The sequence below is a fragment of the Mobula birostris genome, chromosome 29 (genome assembly GCF_030028105.1).
Source record: "Mobula birostris isolate sMobBir1 chromosome 29, sMobBir1.hap1, whole genome shotgun sequence".
NCBI classification, from domain to species: domain Eukaryota; kingdom Metazoa; phylum Chordata; class Chondrichthyes; order Myliobatiformes; family Myliobatidae; genus Mobula; species Mobula birostris.
The window spans coordinates 23443864-23469831 of NC_092398.1; the positions used below are offsets into that span (position 1 = coordinate 23443864).

General features: G+C 50.7%; 2 protein-coding genes and 1 long non-coding RNA gene across 4 annotated transcripts; 2 read left to right on the top strand and 1 right to left on the bottom strand.

Moving 5' to 3' along the window:
- Positions 1-1346: 1346 nt before the first annotated feature.
- LOC140190002 (uncharacterized) lies at positions 1347-9194 on the bottom strand. Its single transcript, XR_011883524.1, has 3 exons — positions 9118-9194; positions 8095-8315; positions 1347-1646 (listed from the first exon to the last, which is right to left on the bottom strand). It is a non-coding gene; the product is annotated as an uncharacterized lncRNA (long non-coding RNA).
- Positions 1442-7847, top strand: LOC140190001 (tubulin alpha-1A chain-like). 2 transcript variants are annotated; one of them, XM_072246388.1, is made up of 5 exons: positions 1457-1577; positions 1733-1881; positions 2028-2708; positions 3678-3938; positions 7827-7847. In XM_072246388.1, exons 1-5 carry the CDS (start codon positions 1457-1459, stop codon positions 7845-7847), a joined length of 1233 nt encoding a protein of 410 aa, XP_072102489.1. The 2 variants fall into 2 exon arrangements, with proteins under 2 accessions (XP_072102490.1, XP_072102489.1); XM_072246389.1 differs by lacking the exon at positions 7827-7847 and having other exon boundaries at positions 1442-1577; positions 3678-3974.
- Positions 9195-9524: 330 nt separating the features above from the next.
- Positions 9525-24213, top strand: ufc1 (ubiquitin-fold modifier conjugating enzyme 1). Its single transcript, XM_072246500.1, has 6 exons — positions 9525-10159; positions 12949-13016; positions 13989-14052; positions 15893-15969; positions 21371-21461; positions 22711-24213. The coding sequence occupies exons 1-6, from the start codon at positions 10037-10039 to the stop codon at positions 22792-22794; spliced, it is 507 nt and encodes a 168-aa protein (XP_072102601.1). The 5' UTR covers positions 9525-10036; the 3' UTR covers positions 22795-24213.
- Positions 24214-25968: the final 1755 nt, after the last annotated feature.

Here is a 25968-nt window from a genome sequence, read left to right on the forward strand (position 1 = left end):
CTCTTGCATATCCTCTGGATCTCTGCCTCTTATCACTTCGACCATCTCCATCAAGTCACTTCTCTCCTTCTTCGTTCCGAAGTGAAAAGCCCAAGTTCGCTCTTCGCACGACAAGCAGCATCCTGGTAAATCTCCTCTGCACCCCTATAAATCTTCTACACCCTCCTATAATGAAGTGAACACTAATGTAGTCCAGCTAGAGATATATAGAGCTGCAATATTACCTCACGGTCTTTAACTCAGCAGGGCGACTAACGGAAGCTAACACGGCGCAGGCTTTCTTAAGCATCCTTTGACTTGACTGATCCAGGGACGTGGGTCCTAAGACCCTCTGTTCCGCCACGCTGCTATAAGCCTCTCTTTAACCCTATATTCTGCCTTCAACTTCGACCCGCAAAGCGAATCGGTTCGTATTTTTCACACTTCACGCTGTTTATTTGGAACCTCTTAGACAGGTACACGGAGCTTAGGAAAATAAAGGGCCATGCGCTCGGGAAATTCTTAGGTTACATGGTCGGCACAACATTGTGGGCCGAATGGTCTGTAATGTGCTGTAAATCTCTATGTTCGAGCTTGGTCAGAGGAGTAATGTCTGTGCATTGAGATTATACGGTGGTCCCCGATGGGCAGCACCTGGAATAAGGTATGCGGAAGTGATCTCCTTGGTTTTCAATGGATTTCTGGGGTCTTGGGTGGTTCGTCCCTGCGCCGAAAGGACGACTGAGTTCCAAACGGTTGCTTTATCACCCTGCGCCTTTCGAATAACAGGTTCGCCGAGAACCCCTTTGTTCCTTCACTGGCGCCAAGAACCAATCGCCGTTCTCGCGGCCTTTGTCTCCCCGTTCCAATCTGATCCGCTGGCCCCGTTTGCGCCAATCAGAACGCGGCCCGGCTGAAGAGAACGTTCCACCGGGTGGGGTATAAATAGGTGCGTTCGAGATGCGCTGCGACAAATTCGCTGAAGCTGGGAGAGCAGAGAGAGAGATAGAAAGATAGAGATCATGGTACGTGTCCCAGGCTGAATTCACTAAGAGTTCTGGGGGCGCGTCCTCACTGGTGGTGTGGGGTTCAGGCGGTGACTCCATTGGGTGAATCGGGTAGGCGGAAAGGAGGCACCATTCGGAGTAGGCGCTACGCGGGTCTACGTGGGGAAGGATTGCGGACGGATCCGCCCTTAACTAGTGGGAACCTCAAGGAAATTATGTTCATTTTTCCTCAAAAATATACCTTATTCAGAAATATTACAAAATAAAGTTATTTACTAAAATAAGATTATGTTCGTGGGACACGTAGGTCTTCGCCCGATGTTCTTTCTGAATAACCGGCTGTCCTCCCCGTCTCCCTCTTTCCACAGCGTGAGTGTATCTCAGTCCACATCGGGCAGGCCGGCGTTCAGCTGGGTAACGCTTGCTGGGAGCTGTACTGTCTGGAGCACGGCATCCAACCGGATGGACAGATGCCGAGTGACAAGACCATTGGAGGGGGCGACGATTCCTTCAACACCTTCTTCAGCGAGACAGGGGCGGGCAAGCACGTCCCCCGGGCTGTCTTCATCGACCTGGAGCCCACCGTGGTCGGTAAGGGGGCGTAATAGTGCTGACATATAGAAACCTCAACGCGGTCTCCTCCCCTCTCAGTAAGACGCCCTGCGGATTGCAAAATAAACAAACAAATAAATAAATAAATAAAGCGTGCTAATCCTCCCGTTCTGAAATCTTTTTCCCCCACACAGATGAGGTCCGGACCGGAACCTACCGGCAGCTCTTCCACCCCGAGCAGCTCATCACGGGCAAGGAGGACGCGGCCAATAACTACGCGCGGGGCCACTGTTCCATCGGCAAGGAGATCGTGGACCTGGTCCTGGACCGCATCCGGAAGCTGGTAGGTTGTGGGCAGGTGTCCATCAGCGAATTGTAAACGTTTCCCATTGGCCAGTGTTGATCCCAATCCACACCTGTCCCACTAACCTCTCCCATTCCGAACAGAGAACGGCACAGTACCTCACGCTCACACCTCTTTCCCCGCAGGCGGACCAGTGCACGGGGCTGCAGGGGTTCCTCATCTTCCACAGCTTCGGGGGCGGCACCGGCTCGGGCTTCACCTCCCTTCTCATGGAGCGACTCTCCGTCGATTACGGCAAGAAATCCAAGCTGGAATTCTCCGTCTACCCGGCGCCCCAGATCTCCACCGCCGTGGTCGAGCCCTACAACTCGGTGCTGGTCACCCACTGCACCCTCGAGCACTCGGACTGCTCCTTCATGTTGGACAACGAGGCCATCTACGACATCTGCCGGCGGAACCTGGACATTGAGCGCCCCACCTACACCAACCTCAACCGCCTGCTGGGTCAGGTGGTGTCGTCTGTCACCGCTTCGCTGCGCTTCGACGGCGCCCTCAACGTGGACCTTCTGGAGTTCCAGACCAACCTGGTGCCCTACCCTCGCATCCACTTCCCGCTGGTGACCTACGCGCCCCTCATCTCGGCCGAGAAGGCTTATCACGAGCAGCTGTCTGTGGCTGAGATCACCAACGCCTGCTTCGAGCCGGCCAACCAGATGTTGAAGTGCGACCCCCGCCAGGGCAAGTACATGGCGTGCTGCATGTTGTACCGCGGAGACGTGGTGCCCAAGGACGTGAACGCTGCCATCGCCACCATCAAGACCAAGCGCTCCATCCAGTTCGTGGACTGGTGTCCGACCGGCTTCAAGGTGAGTGGAGGCTTTGAGACCAGTCCGGAGAACCCTCGTTACGGGGCCCTCACCCAAACCGGTACTCTCACGAGACATGGGACCCCCGCAAGGACCAGAGCTGTTTCTGCTCGAATCCGTAACCATTCCTGCCTAGCTCTGATAGACTAAGTAGATCTCTTAGGAGCGCCCCGTCTATCTGAATTGCGTAGCCGCAGACTCCCCTCGTAAATCTATTTTTCTAGACAGTGGCCACTTTATTGCGAACCTTCTGATCTCTCAGCTTTCGGCTTCGAAAACCCAGGTTACCAAAGTTTAAATTAAATTTATTTTCCAAGTACCAAATAAAGTGGCCACTGAGTGTACGTTCATGGTCTGCCGCTCACTAGATAATTTTTCTTTGTTGTTTGTTTTTCACGCCATTCTCTGTAAATTCTGGAGATATTGTGCGTGAAAGTCCTAGGAGATCAGCAATTTCTGAAATACCCAAACTAACTCGTCTTGCACTAACAATCATTCCACGGTCAAAGTCACTTAGATCACATTTCTTCCCCATTCTGATGTTTGGTCTGAACAACAACTGAACCTCATGGCCGCGTCTGCATGCTTTTTACGCATTGAGTTACTGCCACGTGATTGCCTGATTAGATATTTGCATTAATGGACAGGTGAACAGGTGTACCTAATAAAAAGCCATTGAGTATATATTCGGTTCATCGAGTTCATGCTAGCTCTTCTTTCGATCCTGTTTCCCTTCCATTTAACGATCTCTAAATCCGTCACCGCTCGCATGCCTTGCCCAGCGGCCAGTTAATTCTACATCACGTATTAGGGCGCAAAGCTAAGGAAGCAGGGGGCGCACGGTGGGGATCCAACATGGGCCTCTTGTCTCTGGTTGTATCCCCAGTGCTCCGCCTAGTGGCCGCCTGTGCCTCTCCTCTTGAAGCAGTTTCTCTGTGTAACCGAGCTGCATTCTGTCCTGTCCCACAGGTCGGCATCAACTACCAGCCCCCGACCGTGGTGCCCGGCGGCGACCTGGCCAAGGTGCAGCGCGCCGTCTGCATGCTGAGCAACACCACTGCTGTGGCCATGGCCTGGACCCGCATGAACATCAAGTTCGACAAGATGTACGCCAAGCGGGCCTTCGTCCACTGGTACGTGGGCGAGGGGCTGGAGGAGGGGGAGTTCCAGGACGCGCGGGAGGACATGGCCTCGCTGGAGAAGGACTACGAGGAGGTTGGCATCGATTCGGCAGATCTGGACAAGAGGGCCGAGGAGGAAGATTGATTTTATTTTATGCTTGTAAAGATTAGTTTATTTTTCTTTATATTGTTACCTGAATTATCTAATAAAATCTATTTTATGTTTAGTTCTGCTTTGTGTTTATTTAAATAAAAACAACTGCCTTGCGGCCTTCTCTTGGAGTACTGTGAGCAGTTTTTAGATTATGAGAACACTCAATTCTCTTTTATTGTCATTTAAAAATGCATACATGCATTAAGAAATGATACAATGTTTCTCTGGAGTAATATCACAGAAAACAGGAGAAACCAAAGATTAACACTGACAGAACCACATAATTATAACATATAGTTACAGCAGTGCAAAGCAATACCATAATTTGATGAAGAACCATGAGCACGGTAAAAGCATGGGTCCTTTTTCTAAGAAATGATGTGCTGGCATTGTGAAGGGTTCAAAGGAGTTTCACAAAAATAATTCTGGGAAGGAAAGTCTTGTCATGTGAGCAGCGTTTGATGGCTCTGGGTCTGTATTCACTGGAATTCAGAAATACGAGGAGGGATCTCACTGAAACTTTTCGCGCGTTGAAGGATCTCGATAGCGCCGATGTGGAGGGGATGTTTCCTGTGGTGTGGGCAGAAGACGCAGCCTCAGATTAGGATGACCATTTAGAAAGGAGATGAGGAGGAATTTCTTTTAGCTAGAGCGGTGAATCTGTGGAATTCGCTGCTACAGGCGGCTGTGGAAGCCAAGTAATTGGGTATTTTTCAGGCAGAGGTTGATAGATTCTTGATTGGTCAGGGCTTTGAAGGTAAACGAGGAGAAGGCAGGGCAATTGGAGCTGACAGGAAATTGATCAGCTATTGTGAAATGGCGGAGGAGACTCGATGGGCCAAATGGCCTCATTCTATTATACTTTATGGTCTTATAAACTGCTGTGGGGGGCAGGGGGAAGGGAGATTATTCATATTCACGTTTATTCTCATGGGCGCAAGTACGTGTATGTGCCCGCTTGCAGCAGCATCACAGACAACTGTCATTCCGTAAGCAGCATTCACAAGAACATTTCTGAAGCTAATTCATGTTAAGTGTCTTTGATTGTCGTGGAACACGCTTCCAGGGGTAGTGGTAGAGGCAGATACATTCATAATCATCATCATTACGTGCCGCATCATATGATGTGGTCGATCATGGTCTTCCATCTGACCACCCTCACGCTGTTCTTATTCTTTTCTCAATCCGTGACCATGATTGCTCTTGCCAAGCTTTCCCCCCACGGAAGTGGGCTGACATTGCCTCATGGGCAGTGTCTTGACAGGACGTGTGACCCCAGCCATCACTAATTCTCTTCAGAGATTGTCTGCCTGGCATCAGTGGTCACATCACCTGGACTTTTGATACGTACCAGCTGCTCATGCGACCATCCACCACCTGCTCCCATGGCTTCACATGACCCTGATCGGGCTGAGGGGGTGCATAGGCAGGTGCTACACCTTGCCCAAGGGTGACCTGCAGGCTAGCGGAGGGAAGGAGCACCCTACACCTACTTTGGTAGAGACGTATCCCCACCCCGCCACCCGCAGATACATTCGGGACATTTAAGAAGCTCTCAGAGAGATGAATGAAAGAAAACTGCAGAGCTACGCGAGAAGGAGAGGTTAGATTGACCGATTCAAATTTATTTATCCAATGTACATCAAAACATGCAGCGAAATTTGCTATTTGCGTTAACGCTACTGTCGCCGTTGCCGCGACACTGTTACAGTGTCGTTCTTTTCCGGAATTCAGAGTTGAATTCCAATGCCGTTTGTAAGGAGTTTGTATTTTCTTCCCGTGACCGCGTGGGTTTCCTCCGGGAACTCTGGTTCCCAAACACAGTCCAAAGATGTATCGGTTAGTAGACGTATTGGCCACTGTAAACTGCCCGGTGATTAGGCTAGCGTGAAACAGGTGGGTTGCTGGGCAGTGCGGTCCATTGGGCCGGATGAGTCTGCTCAATCAATCAATAAACAGGAAGATAAATAAATTCCCAAGGATATGCTGGGAGGAGCCCACAGAGAACACAACGCCACTGTAGCCGTAGCCTTTAGCGCGACGCTGTTACAGCTTGGGGCGCTCCAGAGTTCGGAGTTCAATTCCGGTGCGTTCCGTCAGGAGCCTTTATACGTCCTCCCTATGATTTCCTCCAGGTTTTCCGGTTTTCTCTGAGAGTCCAAAGACCTACCGGTTAGTAGGTTAATTGGTCATTGCAAATTGTCCCATCATTAGGTCTGGCTTAATGGGGTTTATCGGGGATTGCGGGGACGGCATGGCCGGAAGGGCCTACTCGCGCGGTACCATAGTTCAATAGTTCCACTTAATGTCAGAGAAATGCATGCAATATACATCCTGAACTTCTTGTTCTTCGCAGACACCCACGGAAACAGAAGAGCACTTCAAAGAATCAGTGACAGTAAAAGCGTTAGAACCACATAGCCTCTCACTACCCCCTTCCATGCACCAGCAGCAGTAAAGCAACGACCCTCACCCACACCCACACTCTTCCGCAAGATAAAAACATCAGCACCCTGCACCCACCAAGGATGCAAAGCCCCCAATAAAGGTCATGATCTGCAGGATAACAAAAACTAATCTTTCACCCGACAATTCGATGTGCCACAGGCGCTCTCTCCATCCCGAATGAAGGGGAAAAGAGGCGTCTCCCTTTCACAGCGAGAGGGGAGACATAACAAACCAGCTCGCTGATTTACCATGTTAAAAGTCAGTCGCGACGCTTTTTCTCCCGAGATCGGCAAGAATTTCTCCCTCTCCCACCCTCTCCAACACCCTCCCTCTTTCCCCCTCTCTCTCCCACCCTCCCGCTCTCTCTCCCTCCCTCTCTCTCCTATCCTCCCTTACCCTCCTTCTCCCACCCTCCCTCCCTCTCCTATCCTCTCACCCTCCCCCTCTCTCTCCCTCTCCCACTCTCTCTCACCCTCCATCTCTCCCCCTCTCTCCCACCCCCAGCTCTCTCTCCCTCCCTCCTCCCCTCTCTCTCCCACCCTCCCCCCTCTCTCTCACCCTCCCTTACCCTCCTTCTTCCACCCTCTCTTCCTCTCCCATCCTCTCCCTCTCTCTCCCTCCCTTTCCCCTCTCCTCTCTCTCTGTCTCTCTCCTCCTCCTTTCTCCCCTGTAATTCACCGTTTCTCTGATGTTTACCATCTGTTGCATTGTACTGCTGCTGCAGAGAGAGAGAGAGATTTATAGTCTCCATCGAAATTTAACTTCCAACTGGATTTACCAGCCAGTCGCCACGGTTGCATCGCAGTTGTGTATCGTGAAATTTGTCCCCGTTACTCATGGGTGTCCTTATCAATGACGCCGTTAATAACGAACTCATTCTCTGTGATTAAGCAGCCCAATACATTCTTACTGAAATATCATAACTGTGGCAGCACAGAGCAAGGGCAGTTTTTATCTGGACAGATGGTATTGATTAATTTCACACACTAGAACTCTTCAGGGAAGCCTGGTCAAAGAACGTCTGATATTCAGCCTTGCTACGTGATTGCAGGGAATTGAGAGTAGGCTTTAAGGCAGATGTAGAAGTTATATTGACAAAGTGATTGATATTGCAGATATTTCACAAAATTTGATGGTGCAACAGTTGCCTTTAAATCTGCTGTAAATAGTACTCTTAAATACAGACAGGGAGAGAGAGAGGGAGAGGGGGAGAAGGGAGAGAGGGAGAGAGGGGAAGAGGGGAGGTGGAGAGACGAGGAGAGGGGGAGGGAAAGAGGGGGAGGGGAGGAAGAGAGGAGAGTGGGGAGGGGAGAGGGGGAGGGGGAGAAAGGGAGAGATGAATAGGGGGAGAGGGGAGGGTGGAGATGGGGAGAGGGAGAGAGAGAAGGGGGAGAGGTAGAAGGGGAGAGACAATGAGAGGGGGAGAAGAGGAGGATGGAGGGGGAGAGGGAGAGGGGGGTGAGAGAGAGGTTTTCACCAAGCACAGGGTTTGCTGGGCATATCACTACATAGATAAACAAACAAACAGACGAGGAAGCAAAAGACAACATACAAAACAACAACTGTGAATCGAGCCCGTTCTTCCCTCCCTTCCATCCACAGACATACACGTTCATCTAACCCCAGCCCCCGGTGAGCTCGTGGATCGCGATGCCTGACAGACCTGTACTGGTGTGCTGTTGTTTGTAGCATCCGTCATTCAGTTCCCTCCACAGATGCTGCCCGGCCTGCGGAGTTCCTCCGGCAGGTTTTGCATGGGGTCAGATTAACAGGGTTTCTTGTCTCTATCACAGCCGTCGGCTCATCTCAGAATCAGAATCAGGTTTAATATGTCGTGAAATTTGTTAGCTTTGTGGCAGCTGTACAATGGAATACGTGGTAAACCTAGAAAAAAACAGCGAATTACAGTAAGTAATTACTGGGGCAGTATGTCAGCATATGGTTACTGTGAAACTGTTGCTGCACCAATGATCACCAGGTGGGGTTTCCTTCTAATTCCATTTGAGGTACAGAACGGGTAATGGGCTTTTCAGGCCCACTGAGCCCATGCCGCCCAAAGACACCCATGTGTCCAAATCACCGAATAACCCGTACATCTTTGGAATGCGGGAGGAACCCGGAGCACCCAGCGGTCATGGGGAGAACGTACAAACTGCTTACAAGCAGCAGCTGGAATTGACCCCAGATGGCACGGTAGCATAGTGGTTAGCTTAACGCTGTTACAGGGCAGGCGACCCGGGGTCAGTCCCCATTGCCTGTAAGGAGTTTGTCTGTTTGCTCTTTTCTCTCAAAGGCGCGAGTTGTGGGTATGCTATGTTGGCACCCATACGATCCTCACCGATTTGAATTGACACAAACGACGCATTTCACTGTATGTTTCGACGCCCTTGTGACTAACAGAGCAAATCTTTGAACAGGCTGCCAGGGTACTGGTCTTTAAGAGGCAGTCAGACTGACACAGACAGGGCAGAGAATGGAAGATTGTGGAGCTTGTGCAGACAGGTGGGATTAGTTTAACTTGGTGTGCTCAGCAGAAACATTATGGGCCGAAGGGCCTGTTCTGCGTCATTGTTCTATCCTCCTATAAAGACTACATACATCATATGTATGAGGACTAACCAATCAGGAGGGACGGATTAGTGGCGTATATATACCACCGGACAAGATATGCCCAGGCAACACTCACAACACTCTGGAGGAACTCAGCAGGTCGGGCAGCATCCGTGGAAACGATCAGTCAACGTTTCGGGCCGGAACCCTTCGTCAGGACTGTAGAGGGAGGGGGCAGAGGCCCTATAAGGAAGGTGGGGGGAGGGTGGGAAGGAGAAGGCTGGTAGGCTCCAGGTGAAAAACCAGTAAGGGGAAAGATAAAGGGGTGGGGGAGGGGAAGCAGGGAGGTGATAGGCAGGAAAGGTGAAGAAGGAATAGGGGAAAACACAATGGGTAGTAGAAGGAGGCGGAACCATGAGGGAGGTGATAGGCAGCTGGGGGAGGGGGAGGGAATTACCGGAAGTTGGAGAATTCTATGTTCATACCAAGGGCCTGGAGACTACCTAGACGGATTATGAAGTGTTGCTCCGCCAACCTGAGTTTAGCCTCATCATGGCAGTAGAGGAGGCCATGTATGGACATATTCAAATGGGAATGGGAAGCAGAGTTGAACTGGATGGCAACCGGGAGATCCTGTCTCTTGCGGTGGACGGAGCGGAGGTGCTCTGCCCCTTCCCTCTTAAGTGGTGACGAAGGTTCTCGGCCAGAAACGTTGACTGATCGTTTCCACGGATGCTGCCCGACCTGCTGAGTTCCTCCAGCGAGTTGTGAGAGTTGCTGTGACCCCAGCATCTGCAGAGTATTTTGTGTTTAAGATATGCCCAGGCATCATTCCGGATTAGATGGCAGAGTTAGTCATCGAAACGTCGTTTAAAATCGATATCTACACCCGGCTGGAAGCCCGAGAAAAGTTCATTCGTAAAATAGCCCCGGAAAGCATTCGAGACTCTTTCACTACATTTCCCATGGTCCTTAGACAACTTCCGCAATATGGTGACACCCAAGTCAACCGGTTGGCAGTTGCACATGCGTAATCGGATAGGGGGCGGGACGCCATGGCGGACGAGGCGACACGCCGGGTCTTGAGTGGGATCCCGTTGCTGCGGACCAACGCGGGCCCACGAGACGGCGAACGTTGGCGGGAGCGGCTGAAGGAGGAGTATCAGGCTCTGATTAAGGTGCCCGCTGGCCCCGGGGTCGCCGACCGACAAGTCGGGGCGGTGAGGGCGGAGGGTGCGTCTCGCCGAGGGAGTCGTGGACGGACCGGCCACCACTTCCGGTCCTCCGGTGCTCCCAAAGGGTCCGGGCGGAAGGGATCCCGAGTCCCAATTCCCAGGTACCCGGCTCTCCCCAGTCCCCGGGCCCTCTCCCTGTCAAACCCCGCCCTACCGGTCCTCCATTCGGGGTCTATGTGAACCGGGCGGGGTGTTTTGCAGAAATTGCCGGGATCTGGGCGGGGGGTGTGAATGGGGACGGGTCTGCTAGGCGGGTAGCTGGTAGGTTGTTAAAATCGAGTTTATTGTGCATACACGTATGCATAGGTGTAACAAAAAACTTACTTCAGTGACATGACAACACATAACATCCGATACACAACATTCATAAGCAAAATATAACTTTTCAACGAGAACCAACGTAATTAAAACAAAAAAAAATCTATTTCAGGATTATTGAAGTGAATTCGTGAACCTAGTGTTTTTTTTTAATTATTTCTTTATGTATTGAGACACAGCGCGGAATAGCCTCTTCCTGCCCTTCGAGACGCGCCGCCCAGCAATTCCCTGATTTAATCCTATCCTAATCACAAGACAATTTACAATGACCAATTAACCTACTAACCTGTATGTTTTTGGACTGTGGGAGGGGACCAGAGCACCTGGAAGAAACCCACGTGGTCACGTGGGAGAAGGTACAAACTCCTTTACAGGCAGTGGTGGGAAATGAACCCCTTCACTGGTACTGTAAAGCATTGTACTAACCACTAGACTACCATGCTGTCCTGGTGCGGGACTATAGGGTTCTGTGCATTTTTAAATGCCACCTGTAAATTTGCTGACGATACAACTATTGTAGGTAGAATTTCAGATGGTGTACAGAGGCAAGACAGATCATTACTTTTACCGTTGTGCCATTGAGCGCATACTCACCAACTGCATCTCAGTCTGGTCTGGCAATTGTCCCGTATCGGACCGCAAAGCACTGCAGCGTGTGATGAAAACTGCCCAGATGATTATCAGCACCCAATTGCCCACCATTGAGGACATCTACCATAAACGCTGCTTGGGCAGGGGGAAAAGCATTATCAGGGATGCATCTCACCCTAACCATGGACTTTTTACTCTCCTCCCATCCAGTAGGTGCTACAGGAGCCTCCGCTCCCGCACCAGCAGGCTCAGGAAGAGCTTCTTCCCGAGGCTGTGACACTGCTGAACCTCACATCACAGCGCTAAGCAGTATTGCACCCATATTGTACTGTCTCAGTACTTTTATATTTGTGTGCTATAGCACTTTTTTTATTCGCAGTTATTTTGTAAATAACACTACTCTTTGCATTTCTGGTCAGATGCTAACTGAATTTCATTGGCTTTGTATCTGTACTCGGCACAATGACAATAAAGTTGAATCTAATCTAATCACCGTCTGGTAAGGGGGGTGGAGGGAGACTGCAGAGAGTTGTAAACTCAGTCAGCTCCATCATGGGCACTAGCCTCCCATTTACCCAGGGCTTCAGGGAGCGATGCTTCAAAAAGGCGGCATCCATCATTAAGGACCCCATCACCGTGGGCATGCCCTGTTCTCATTGCTACAATCAGGGAGGAGGTACAGAAACCTGATGACACACACCCAACAATTCAGGAACAGCTTTTTCCCCTCTGCCATCAGTTTTCTGAATGGACATTGAACCCATGGACACTATCTCACTACCTTTTTATTTCTATTTTATACTACTTATTTAATTTAACTATTATCTATATATTTTTTTCACAGTAATTCTTTTTTTTCTCCATTATTATGTATTGCTTTGTGCTGCGGCTGCAAAGACAACCAATCTCATGATGTGCGCCCATGATATTAAAACCGATTCTGATCCTGCCTGATGGGAGTTGCGAAGAGATGGCATGTCCCGGATGGTGGGGGTCTTTGATGATGAATGCTCCCAGTCTTGAGGCAGCGCCTCACGTAGATGCTATCGATGTTGGGGAGGGATGTGTCTGTGATTGGATCGAGCTGAGTCCGCCACTCTCTGAAGCTCCTTACAATCCTGTACATTTGAACAGCTGTACCAGACCATATTGCAACCAGTCAGGGTACTCCCAACGGTACTCAAACTTGCTTTAATTTCCCCCCCAATCCCCCTTCTCACTGTCTGCCTTTCCCATTCTCGTTCCCCTCTCCTCACCTGCCTGTCACCTCTTTCTGGTGCCCCTCCTTCTTCCTGTCTCTCTTGGTCCACTCTCCTCTCCAATCAGATTCCTCCGTCTTCAGCTCTTTACCTTTTCCACCTATCACGTCCTCGTTTGTTACTTCATGCTCACCCCCCCCACCGCCCACCTGGCTTCACTTTTCACCTTCTAGCTTGTAGTCCTTCCCCTCGCCCACTTTCTTATTCTGGCTTCTTTCCCCCCCCCCCCTTTTCCAGTCGTCCTGAAGGGCTTCGGCCCGAGACTTTGACTGTTTATTCCTTTCCATGGACAGCACCTGACCTGCTGAGTTCCTCCAGCATTTTCAGTGCGCGTGTTCTGTCTTCTTAAAAAAAGGTTAGCATGAATGTGATGGGCCAAAGGGCCTGTTGCTGTAAGACTATGAGAAATGATTTTAATCAAAGGTTGGCAGAGGTTAATGTGTGGATGAGCCTTTATGGTCCGTAACTGCAGGGAATGGAACAAGCAGCCATGAAATGGCGCCTTGTTATGCAACACTGCCACTTCAAACCTTTTGATTAACACGAGCTCTCTTTTCACTCCAGTACGTGGAAAACAACAAGCAGGCCGACAACGACTGGTTCAGACTAGAGTCCAACAAAGATGGGACAAGGTGAGTCGGTAACACACACAAAAAATGCTGGAGGAATTCAGCAGGTCGGGCAGCACCCATGGAGGGGGATAAACAGTGGACATTTCGGGCCAAGAGCCTTCGTCAGGACTGGAAAGGAAGGGGGAAGAAGCTAGAGTGGGTGGAGGGGAAGGAGGACGACCTCGAGAGTGGTAGGTGAAGCCAGGTGGGTGGGGGAGGGATGAGAACGTAAGGAGCTGGGCTGAAGAAATAGAATGAACCGTGGGAGAACGAGGAGGAGGAGGGGCACCAGAGAGGGGATGGGCAGGTGAGGAGAAGAGAATGGGTAAGAGGGGAGCCAGAATGGGGAATGGAAAAGTGGGGTGGGGGAGGGAGAAATCGATGTTCATGCCATCGGGTTGGAGGCTACCCAGTCGGAATATGATTTGAGTATGCCGACAGCGTGGCAGCAGAGGAGGCCGTGGTCAGACGTGTCGGAATGGGAATGGGCAGTGGAATGAAAACGGCTGGCCACCGGGAAATCCGGCTTGTTGCAGGCGGAGCGAAGGTGCTGAATAAACCGGCGCCCCAATCAACATCGAGTCATGTTGGTAAAGTGTTGGGGCCAGGGTCTGATATCACTTGGGTCGCCTTTAAATCTCTGCCCTCTGAGATTTGGTTTTAGACTCCCTTACCCTGAGAGGGAAATAATAGACACCCATGTTATCTACAGCCCTCGAGCTTTTATAAACCTCTATTAGGTCACCCCTCAGCTCCTTTCGCTCCGGGGAAAACAGTCCCACCTGTCCAGTTGTCATCGCAGATTAACTGGGCTCTGAAAACTCACGCTCGTGCCTCAAACACACTTTATTTACTTGTACACAAGGAGAGCAGCGTGGCTGCTGTCACCCACGCTGTCCTGGAGTTCGGCCGTGTCCCGGACGGGCAGAAACCGGGGAGGGTGTGGGCCGGGGAAGCTGCTGCTGGTGGAATCACTGAGGCTGTCTTCCGCAGGTGGTTCGGCAAATGTTGGTACATCCATGAGCTGCTGAAGTACGAATTCGACATTGAGTTCGATGTGAGTGGTGATGTCGTTCCCTCTGAGACTGAGCAATTGTCCACCCTTCCCTCCCTGTTTGCCTGGCACCTTGTTCACCCCCTCCACCTTGTTCTCTGACCCTTCTCCAGTCTTGCTCCTCTCTCCCACTCCTCGTCAGCCCCCTCTCACCTACTGTCCTGACCCTTCTTCCTCTCCCCACGCACACCTACCCTGTTTCTGCCATCCTTCTCCCCTCTTTCTCCCCTCTAACTCCCCCGTCACTCCCACTCCCCTCTTTCCCCACTTCTCATCCCTTGCCGGTCGCTTCCACCCTTCTCGCCTCGTTCTCCCCTCCGCCCGTCATTCACAGCTCCCCCATTTCTCCCTCTCTCCTCTTCCTTACCAACTATCACTTTCCCCAGTCAGTTAGCACGTCCCCCAGCACTCCCACTCACCCCCCTTATCTCCCCACGCTCCACTTTATCGCTTCCATTCATCACCCCTCTATCCCCTTCCCTCTCTCCCATTATCGCCGGACCCTTTCTCTCCCTGCCCCTGCTACTCCCAGCACACGCCTTTCTCCCATCCCCTCTAGTTCTCCATTGTTGCTCCCACCTCCCCTCTTTCACCCTCCCTCTCCACACCCAGTCTTCTCCCCAGCACCCCCATCTCTCCTCGTCCCACGTCTTCTCCCCACCCTCCTCCCTGCTGCCTCATTCCTTCTCGCTTTACTCCCCCTCTCCCTTGTTCCTGCAGGTGGGAGGTTGCAATGGTGTTACAGAAGGGGGGAGTGGGTAGGAGAGGGTAGTGGGGTTACGAGGGGGTTGTGGAGTGGGTGCAAGAGTGTACTGAGGATACACGAGTGGGTGAGAGAGGATGTTGGGGTTACAGAGGGGGGAATAACTAAAATAACTGGGCCCGGAACACACGCACTTTTATGACTCAAAACACTTTTTATTTTACTTGTGCACAAGGTTTACAGCAAGGCCCCTGTCACCCACACTGTCCTGAAGTCAGAGCAGAAATCTACTAATTTTATACAGAATTGGCTTATCAGTTGCGGATATTATTTATTGTAAATGGTATTAGTTTGAACTGACTTACAATATCAATCGCCATTCGCAATAGAGATGTTAATAGAGATGTAGTCTTTTGAAGTTAAATTGGATAGATATGTGGACAGGGAGGGAATGGAGGGTTATGGACCGAGTGCAGGTCGGTGGGACTAGGTGAGAGTAAGAGTTCAGCATGGACTAGAAGGGCCGAGATGGTCTGTTTCCATGCTGTAATTGTTATATGGTTATATAAAGTTAATTAACTTTAAGCAGACAGCCAATGATATTTTGGAGATAGTGAAGGCAATAGAGCCTTAATTTTTGAGTATTAGATTAGATTAGATTATGAAGACACGTAGTATGTTTCACATCTTTCCTTTATTCTTATCTCATCTGTCTTCAGCATATCCTGTTGTGTAAAGGGAAGGTTATGTTTTAGGAAGACCTTTCTGTAAAAGTCTCACTACAGAGGCCTCACTCGTTTGGGTTGAGTATACACTATCTTGTCGGGTAAGTTTCCAGTGGTCTGACTTCAAAGGTCTCGCTTGACTATAATGGCCCCAGGCTATCCTTGCCTTTCCATGACTTCCACTTTAGGAGAGGGGAGTGGGGTTGTGGGGTTATGTGAGGAGTGGGTGAGGGAGGGAGGTGGGGTTACAGAGGTGTCTGGGAGATGCTGTGAGGGTTTGGGGTAAGGTGAGCGTTGGTGCTGGGATTGTGTAGGGGGGGCGCGGAGGAAACATGCCAGGGTAGAAGTTGGGCGGGGGGTGTCTGTAGTAGTCAAGCAGAAATGACAAGACCCCTCCTCTCCTGAACTTTGGCAGATTCCCGTCACGTACCCCACGACGGCTCCTGAGATCGCCGTCCCAGAGCTGGATGGCAAGACGGCCAAAATGTACAGGTAGGAAGTGTGGGAGGGGTGTTTGGGAGGGGAGTGGGGAGTGGAACAGAAAGGGAGGAAGGAGCACAGGAGTATGGAGGGGCGGCAGTAATGTGCAGGAGGGGGAATAAGGGAGGGGTTGGGGAGATGGTGATGTGTGGTGGGGAGGGGGAGAAAGCCATGTCATGAAGGGGGGCATATGAGAGGAGGGCTGAAGGATGTATGCAGGGGAGAAAGTGAGTGGGAAGGGGCATATAGGGTGGGGGTAGAGAGAGGACAAACAAGGTGAATTTTACACTGTCATATCCTTTCCCCAGCTCCACCATCCCCAGTGCATCCCACTCCAGGGCAGAGATTCTGTAGGGCAGAGATTCTGTGCCTTGGGGAGGTACGCTGCACAGAAAAATCCCACAGAGCGCTAATGAATCAGGAGCGGCCTCTCCCGCCACGTCCCAGCTGCCCTCCTTGGCACCCCCTCCCCATCGCTATGCTCCCTCCCGACGACTCACCCTGTAAAGTGCACCAACTCCCCCCAGCCGCGACAACCTTCCCTGCACTTGACCCCCACCTCTCCTCTCCATGTTGGATACCTTGGTGACCTACCTTGTTGCAATCCCCGACTGCGCCCAGTCCACAACCTCCTTCCCCAACTGCAGCTGTGTAAGTAGCACCAATCTGAAGCCCGACTGGCCCACCCCAGCACTTGCTTGATTTTTAATTGTTTGTACGATTTGTTCTTTTTTCACACACATTCGATGTTTTTTGACCTTGTTGGGTGTGGATCCTTTTGTCTTTCTTTGTCTTGTGGCTGCCTGCAGGAAGATGAACCTCAAAGTTACATATGGCAGGCATACTGGGATAATAAAGGTGGTGAAGACCCCAAGATTCGCCCTCCCGCAGTCAGCCGCGAGACAAAGGAACAATGTGGAACCCGTTTGAAGGAAACTTCAAACAGCCACCGCGTGAAAAAAAAGAACCAATCGTGCAAACAGCAAAAAGAGTAGGCAAATAACTGGCAGAGTGTTAAACATCAAACCGCAAGTCCAGCAGCCACAGCCACCGAGTCCGTTTCAGTTTAGCACTGTGTCGACCGCAGGCCTCAGCCACCAAGCCAGTCCCACACCGAAATGCCTCAATCCGCACCCTCCACCCAAGTTCAAAGTCAATTTATTAAAGTTCACTTACCTCGAGACTCATTTTCTTGCAGGCATTTAGAGGACAAAACAAACGCAGTAGAATTTTATGAATTGCTACGCGTAAACAAAGACTAACAAGCCATCAAATGTGCAAAACAAGGAAAATTATCTAAATAAAATCTAGTACTGATCAGAATCAGGGTTAATGTCATCGGCACATGTCATGAAATTTGTTGTCTTTGTAGCAGCAATACATTAGAGTAAAATGTGAATTACAGTATTTTAAATAGTTAAACAAGAAGTGTTAAGAACAGAAATAAAAAAGTAGTGAGATAATGTTCATGGGTTCAATGTCCGTTCAGAAATCGGATGGCAGAGGGGAAGAAGCTGTTCCTGAATTGTTGAGTGTGTGTCTTCAGGCTCCTGTACCTCCTCCCTGATGGTAGCAGTGGGAAGAGGGCATGTCCTGGGTGGTGGGGGTCCTTAACGACGCATGTTGCCTTTCTGAGACATTGCTCCTTGAAGATGTCCTGGATACTATGGAACCTAGTGCCCATGATGGAGATGACTGAGTTTACAATTCTCTGCAGCTTATTTCAATCGTGTACTGAAGCCTCTGTCCCCACCCCACCCCTCATGCCAGACGGTGATGCAGCCAGTCAGAGTGCTCTCCACGGTACATCTGTAGAAACTTGTGAATGTTTTTGGTGACAAACCAAATCTCCTCAAATTCCTAATGAAATATAGCTGCTGTCATGCCTTGGTTGTAGCTTTGCCATGTAGACATAGGTATAAAGTGAGTAGAGCAGAGGAATAAGCACACAGGACTGTGGTGCTCCTGTGTCGGTGGTGATTGTGCCAATCTGAACTCTATGAGGTCTGCCAGCAAAGTTATCGAGGATCCGGGTGCACAGGGAAGTACCGAGGTCCAGGTCATGGGGTTAGCAATGATATTATTGAGTAATGCTAGGCTTTACGGCATACAGAGTCCGTGCCAACTATTTATCCTGATCTCATCTTAAACCCCTATTCCCATTGTCCTCCCCCTTATCTACATGTGCACTGTGGGGATAACATGTCCGCATGTTTGTTGGGATGTGGGACGGGAACCAACGGGGCCACAGGGAGGGTATGCAGACACCACACGCAGATGCACATACAGCCCACAAAAAACCCTCTCTCCAGGAGTCAGTCAGTCAGTCAACCTCAATCAATCTCTCTCTCTCCCTCCCCCTCCCCCTCTCTACCCCTTCTCCCTCTCTACCCCTTCTCCCTCTCTACCCCCTCTCCCTCTCTACCCCCTCTCCCTCTCTACCCCCTCCCCCCTCCCCTCCTTCTCCCCCTCCCCTCCTTCTCCCCCTCCCTCTCCCCCTCTACCCCTCTCCTCTCCATCTCCCCCCCATCTCCCCCCCATCTCCCCCTCTCCACCCCCTCTCCCCCTCTCCCCCTCTCCACCCCCTCTCCACCTCTCCCCCTCTCCCCCTCTCCCCCTCTCCCCTCTCCCTTCTCCCCCTCCCCTCCTCTCCCCCTCCCCCTCCCCTCTCCCCTTCCTTCTCCCACTTTCTCCCCCTCCCCCCTCTCCCCCTCCCCCCTCTCCTCTCTCCCCCCTCCTCTCTTCCCCCCTCTCCTCTCTCCCCCCTCTACTCTCTCCCCCCTCTCCTCTCTCCCCCCTCTCCTCTCTCCCCCCTCTCCTCTCTCCCCCCTCTCCTCTCTCCCCCTCTCTCCTCTCTCCCCCTCTCTCCTCTCTCCCCCTCTCTCCTCTCTCCCCCCTCTCTCCTCTCTCCCCCCCTCTCTCCTCTCTCCCCCCCTCTCTCCTCTCTCCCCCCCTCTCTCCTCTCTCCCCCTCTCTCCTCTCTCCCCCTCTCTCCTCTCTCCCCCTCTCTCCTCTCTCCCCCCTCTCTCCTCTCTCCCCCTCTCCTCTCTCCCCCCCTCTCCTCTCTCCCCCCCTCTCCTCTCTCCCCCCCTCTCCTCTCTCCCCCCCTCTCCTCTCTCCCCCCCCTCTCTCCTCCCCCCTCCTCTCTCCCCCCCTCCTCTCTCCCCCCCTCCTCTCTCCCCCCCCTCCTCTCTCCCCCCCTCCTCTCCCCCCCTCCTCTCCCCCCCCCCTCCTCTCTCCCCCCTCTCCTCTCTCCCCCTCTCTCCTCTCTCCTCCCTCCTCCCCTCTCCCCTCTCCCCCTCTCCCCCCTCCCCATTCCCTTCGCCCTCTCCCCCCTCCCCATTCCCTCCTCCCTCTCTGTCTGTCTCTCTCTCTCTCTCTCTCTGTCACACACACACACACACACACACACACACGAAGTTTAATCACTGGATACTGGAAGGCCTGGCTAGAGCAGATGTGGAGAGGAAGTTGCCATCAGCGGGAGGACCTGGAATCTGAGGGTCCCAGAATAAAGAGACGTCCCTTCAGAACTGGGAAGAGGAGGCACTTCTTCACCCTCAGGGTGGTGAAGCTGAGGGTTTTGTTGGCGCAGAGAGTTGCAGAGGCCAAATTATTGGGTGCATTTAAGGCAGAGATTGGCGTGTTCCTGATTGATAAGGAGTAGGGTGGTCAGGAGTTATGGTGAAAAGATGGGCAAATGGGGCTGAGAAAGAGAAACAAGAACCGTATGGGGAAGAAAACTCATAGAGCAGTACAGCACTTGATGTTATGCTGAATATTTAACTTTCTCCACCATCAATCTAACCCTTCCCTCCATAATCCTTGGTTTTACTTACATGTGCTCATAGAAAAAATACAGCACAGAATCAGGCCCTTCAGCCCATCTAGTCCATGCCGAACTATTTAAACTGCCTACTCCCATCAACCTGCACCGGGTCCATACCCACCACACCCCTCCCATCCATGCACCCATTCAAACTTCTCTTAAACGTTGAAATCAAGCTCGCATGCACCACTTGTGCTGGTAGCTCATTCAACACTCTCATGACCCTCTTGAATGAAGAAGTTTCCCTACACGTCCCTTAAATGTTTCACCTTTCACCCTTAACCTCTAGTTGTAGGCTCACTCAACCTCAGTGGGAATGCCTGCTTGCATTTACCCTGTCTATACCCCACATAATTTTGCGTCCCTCTATCAAATGTCCACTCAATATTCTAGGTTCCCTGCACTCCATTGATCCTGTTATAGTTACTATTCTATAGATTTGCTGAGTATATCCACAAGAAAATGAATTTCAGTGTTGTATATGGTGACATATATGTACTTTGATAATAAAATTTACTTTGAACTTTGAATAAAGTCTGAACCTATTCAATCTTTCTTTATAACTCAGATAATCCGGTCCCAGCAACATCCTTGTAAATTTTCTTTGTACTCTTTCATGCTTATTTACATCTTTCCTGTTGGTAGGTGACCAGAAAGCTGCACATGATACTCAAAATTAGGCCTCACCAGTGTATATACAATTTAGGCATAACATCCCATCTCCTGTACTCAGTACTTTGATTTATGAAGGCTAATCTGCCAAAAGCTTTCTTATGACCCTATCTATCTGTGACACCACTTTTAATGAATTACGGATCTGTATGCCCAGATCCCTTCATTCTACCGCACACATCAGTCCCCTACCATTATCGGAGAGTGTCTTAAATATCCCTATTGTTCTGATTCCCATTCTGAGATGTTGGTCCAAGATAACCGGCGCGTGCGAAGATGAGTCCACCCTCAGGCATTATCGATTTTTCCTCCCTCTAAACATAGCCCTCCACCCCACATTCCCCACTCTGATCTTTTACTACTTCTCACCTGCCTATTACTTCCTCCTGGGTCTCCTCCTTGCCTTTCTCCTGTGGACCACTCTCCTCTCCTGTCAGATTCTTTCTTCTCCAACCCTTGACCTTTCCCACCTACCGGGCTTCACCTACCTGCCTTCCAGCTAGCTGCTTTCCTGTTCCCCTCCCTTCTCAGTCCTCAGGAATGGTCTTGGCCCGAAACGTCTGTGCCGCCTGACCTGCTGAGTTCCTCCAGCACTTGGATTTCCAGCATCTGCCGACTTCCTCGTGTTCACTGTTGCATCAGCTTCTACTATTACCTCAATGGTGTGTTCCATGCTTAAAATAAATCTGACCTCTGACCTCTCCCCTGAACATCCCTCCACTCACCTTTAACAGTTGTCCTCTGGTATTGGCCATTGCTGCCCTGGGAGAAATGCCTGACCTTCCTTAGATACATCTTAGATCCCTCAGTGAACTCTGTAACGTTTACATTCTGGGAGCCCTGTTTACCAGTGGGTGACACCTCCCCACTCTCATTCTGATTGTTCACACTGCTTCTTTGCTGTCCACGCAGAGGGGGGAAGATTTGTCTGACGGACCACTTCAAGCCACTATGGGCGCGCAATGTGCCGAAGTTCGGGCTGGGGCACCTGATGGCCCTTGGGGTGAGTTCCTGATCCTCGTCCGTTCTTGTCTGACTGGCTTCACTCCTTGTCTGACCCAGGGAGTGTGTGATGGGTCGGTGTGGGGGGAGCTTCGCTCTGTGTCCGACCCCGGGAGTGTGTGATGGGACGGTGTGGAGGGAGTGTCACTCTGTGTCTGACCCTGGGAGTGTGTGATGGGACGGTGTGGAGGGAGTGTCACTCTGTGTCTGACCCTGGGAGTGTGTGATGGGACGGTGTGGATGAAGCTTCACTCTGTGTCTGACCCCGGGAGTGTGTGATGGGACGGTGTGGAGGGAGCTTCACTCTGTGTCTGACCCCGGGGAGTGTGTGATGGGACAGTGTGGGGGGAGCTTCACTCTGTGTTTCTCGGTGTGTGATGGGACAGTGTTGTGGGAGCTTCACTTTGTGTTTCTCGGTGTGTGATGGGACAGTGTGGGGGGAGCTTCACTCTGTGTTTCTCGGTGTGTGATGGGACAGTGTTGTGGGAGCTTCACTTTGTGTTTCTCGGTGTGTGATGGGACAGTGTGGGGGGAGCTTCACTCTGTGTTTCTCGGTGTGTGATGGGACAGTGTTGTGGGAGCTTCACTTTGTGTTTCTCGGTGTGTGATGGGACAGTGTGGGGGGAGCTTCACTCTGTGTTTCTCGGTGTGTGATGGGACAGTGTTGTGGGAGCTTCACTTTGTGTTTCTCGGTGTGTGATGGGACAGTGTGGGGGGAGCTTCACTCTGTGTTTCTCGGTGTGTGATGGGACAGTGTTGTGGGAGCTTCACTTTGTGTTTCTCGGTGTGTGATGGGACAGTGTGGGGGGAGCTTCACTCTGTGTTTCTCGGTGTGTGATGGGACAGTGTGGGGGGAGCTTCACTCTGTGTTTCTCGGTGTGTGATGGGACAGTGTTGTGGGAGCTTCACTTTGTGTTTCTCGGTGTGTGATGGGACAGTGTTGTGGGAGCTTCACTTTGTGTTTCTCGGTGTGTGATGGGACAGTGTTGTGGGAGCTTCACTCTGTGTTTCTCGGTGTGTGATGGGACAGTGTTGTGGGAGCTTCACTTTGTGTTTCTCGGTGTGTGATGGGACAGTGTGGGGGGAGCTTCACTCTGTGTTTCTCGGTGTGTGATGGGTTGGTGTTGATGGAACTTGGGTGTTCCATGGTTTCGGAGGAGATGGTGACTGAGCAGCTCTTGCGGGTTTGGGAAGGGGAGGGAGTGAAGTATTCACCTCATCCATTGACTGGCTTTTTTTTTCTCCCCCAGTTAGGACCGTGGCTGGCTGTGGAAATTCCTGATCTAATTGCCAAAGGGCTCGTCCAGCACAAGACAGCAATGGACAAGGCGTAGGGGGTGGGCCAGGAGAGATCCTTGGAGGCGAGGTGACACGGTGCCTGGGCTGCTCTCCCTGGCAGAATGAGTGCCTCCTCACTGTTCATTGTCCTCTGTTCAAATCGCTTGGAACTATGGTCCATTGTCCTCTCCTCGTCCTACTCGTGACCTGTCCATCCACCCCCCAACTCCGTCCTTTCATTCCCTTCATACTTAAGCTCCTCGGTTGTTCCCTCCTGGGTGGGGGCAACGGGACAGGTTGGCTTCCATGCAGGGTGGAGAGGATTGGCACACAGATTAGGGATAGAGATTGGTTGGGTTGGGAGGCCTGAGGCCCAGCAGATTAAACACGGTGGCTCAACAGGTAAAGCTGCTGCCCCAGGGCTCTGGAGATCCCGGTTCGATCCTGCCCTCTGCCGTTGTGTGTGTGTCTGTCTTTCTTACTCCGTCTGGGTAACACACACTAAACGCTGGAGGAACTCAGCAAGTCAGGCAGTATCTAAGGGGCAAAATGAACAATTGATGTTTCCAGCTGAGACTCTTCATTGGGACTGGCAAAGGGGCGGGGGGAGAGGCTGAAACGTCAGCTGTTTATTTCCCTCTGTAGATCCTGCCTTACCTGCCGAGTTCCTCCAGCATTCAGTGTATATTGTTCAGGCATTCCTGCATCTACAGAATCTCGTGTCTGTGCGTGTCTTTCTCCGTATGCAGGCTCCACACACACACCTTCTCCCTACTACCCTGTTTATCCCTCCTACATCCCAACTTCTGACTCGGTGGGTTAATTGTTCCCACCCCCCCACCCCTACCTTGTTCGTGGACAAGGGGGAGAGGCGGGTTTGATGTTGGATCAGTGTAAGGAAGTGGTTGGCGGCCGGGCGAAGACTCTGGGCCGAGAGGTCTGTTACCCATGATATCCTTCCTAATTCTGCTCTCCCCCAACCCCTGTGTTAGAAGGTGCCCGAATTGTATATGTTGAGAAGAGCATGGAATGCTCTGTCTCTGTGGCTCCTGTGTGGATCAAGTATACAGCCCAATCCCTGCCTCTCCGCCTCAATTCCACATCATTCCACCCATCACTCGGGGTCACACCTCCCAAAAAAAAAAACAGGTAACGCGGCCCTTCACTCTGGGGAGCCTCTACCTCCCACATCCTTCAAAACTGCGGGCATTCCTCTGAGCGTCATCCCCCTTTCAGGCAGTTTAATTCCAGTGCTGCTCCTCTCCCGACCACACACAGACCCGTTCCCTTGCCTGGGGATAACGGAGTCAGGATTTTTGCTGGCCTGGAGGTTTAGCTCAGAATTCTGACCTCTGTTGCGAGGACCAGCCTCTGTGCCGGGGGCAGGGGCTGGAGCCGTGGTCCGGCGTGAAAAATGGTTTGGTAAGGGGTGGCACACCTGGTGTAGTATGTGTAATAAAGTTTGGCAGACTGTTTCGCTGTCGGTTTGATTCCATTTTTTTTGTAACACAAGTCATTTGTGGGTGGTGATTAGCCTGCATGAATCAGTACAGGAATTGGGATCTCATGTTAAAGTTGTACAAAATGGTGGTGAGGCCTATTTGGAGTATTGTCTGCAGTTCTGGCCACTTACCTACTGGAAAAATATCAATAAGATTGAAAGAGTAGAGAGAAAATTTACAAGGATTTTGCCAGATTTGATGATCTGAGTTATGGGGAAAGGTTGAACAAGTTAGAACTTTATTCCCTGGAGCACAGGAGAATAAGGGATTTGATATAGGTATACAAAATTATAGGTTACATGCAAGTAGGTTTTTTCCCACTGATGTTGGGTAAGACTAGAACTATAGGTTTTAGGTTAAGGGGAACCTGAGGGGAAACTTCGTTACTCAGAGGGTGGTGAGAGTGTGGAGCGAGCTGCCAGTGGAAGTAGTGGATGTGGTTTTGACGGTTACATTTAAGAGAAGTTTGGATAGGTTGCTGGATGGAAGGCGTTTGGTCACATATTGCCTGAGTGCAGGTAGATTTCGGCGGAGGATCAGATCGGCTTGGGCTAGATAGGCCAAATGGCCCATATCTGGGCTGTGGTGCTCTATAACTAACTGATAATCAGCCACTGGGAGTTCCTGGTTAACTGGGTAATGATTTTCACATTCACCAGAATCCCAGTTCCTAAAACTGATTGACTGGGAGATATTATAATACAGTGTGCAATGTATTTATTTTGAGATATAACACTGTTAAAATCAAATCAGAATAAAACTCGGGAGACCAGCTTCTTATAGTTACAACAGTTTATTGCGCACCCTCCTTCAAGAGTTTGAGACCCAGTTGTTGAAGGAAAGGCACATAAGTACTGCCACTATCCGACAAGTGGGCTCACTTAGTCAGGTTACAGCCGTATATTTATACATAATAAGTCCCATACATTACTGTTGCAAGATGTCAGTTGAACTGGTACGCCCAGCAAATCTGTTGGTGCAAAACTTAGTTACAGATAAGAGAGTCTGCTAAATCAAGGTTTAATTACAGATGGATGTGCTGTCCAGTCCTTATCAGTTATTCCTTTTGCTAGACCCTGACTTAATTACAGATGGATATTCATTCCTGTCCTTATTGGTGAGTCCTCCTCCCTCCCTACTCAAACGAGGATACAATGTAGAATTTATCAAATTCTCAATGTCTCTCTGCAAATTAAGAGAGAACTGGTATAAGCTGGGTTTTTTTTGCTAACTGCTGAAGACAAGAATTTACTTCAGTTCAAAAATTCCTGTTCGGTCCCAATTATTCTTTTAGCCAGAGGTTACATAGGTTCAAAATGATTTATTTTTTATATCCTCAATTCCTCAACATGGTAACAATGCCTTCCAGCCCAATGAGTCTGCTCCACCCAATTACACCCATGTGATGAATTAACCTACTAATCCCGTACATCTTTGGAATGTGGAGGAGAATGAACCTGGTGTAATAGTGTTATGATAACTGCTAAGCTACTGCCCTGAAACAACGTGAATTAAATGTGTGTTTTGTGGGGTAATACAGAATTTAAACAGGCCCCTCTGTTCAACTTGACCAGGCAGAAACGCCTCCATAACTCATTCCCATTGGCCTGTGTTTGGCCGGTACTCCACTAAGCATTTCCTATCCATGTACCTGTCCAATTGTCTTTTAACTGTACCTGCCTCAACAACTTCCTCTGGCAGCTTCTTCCTTGTTCTGTGTGAAGAAGT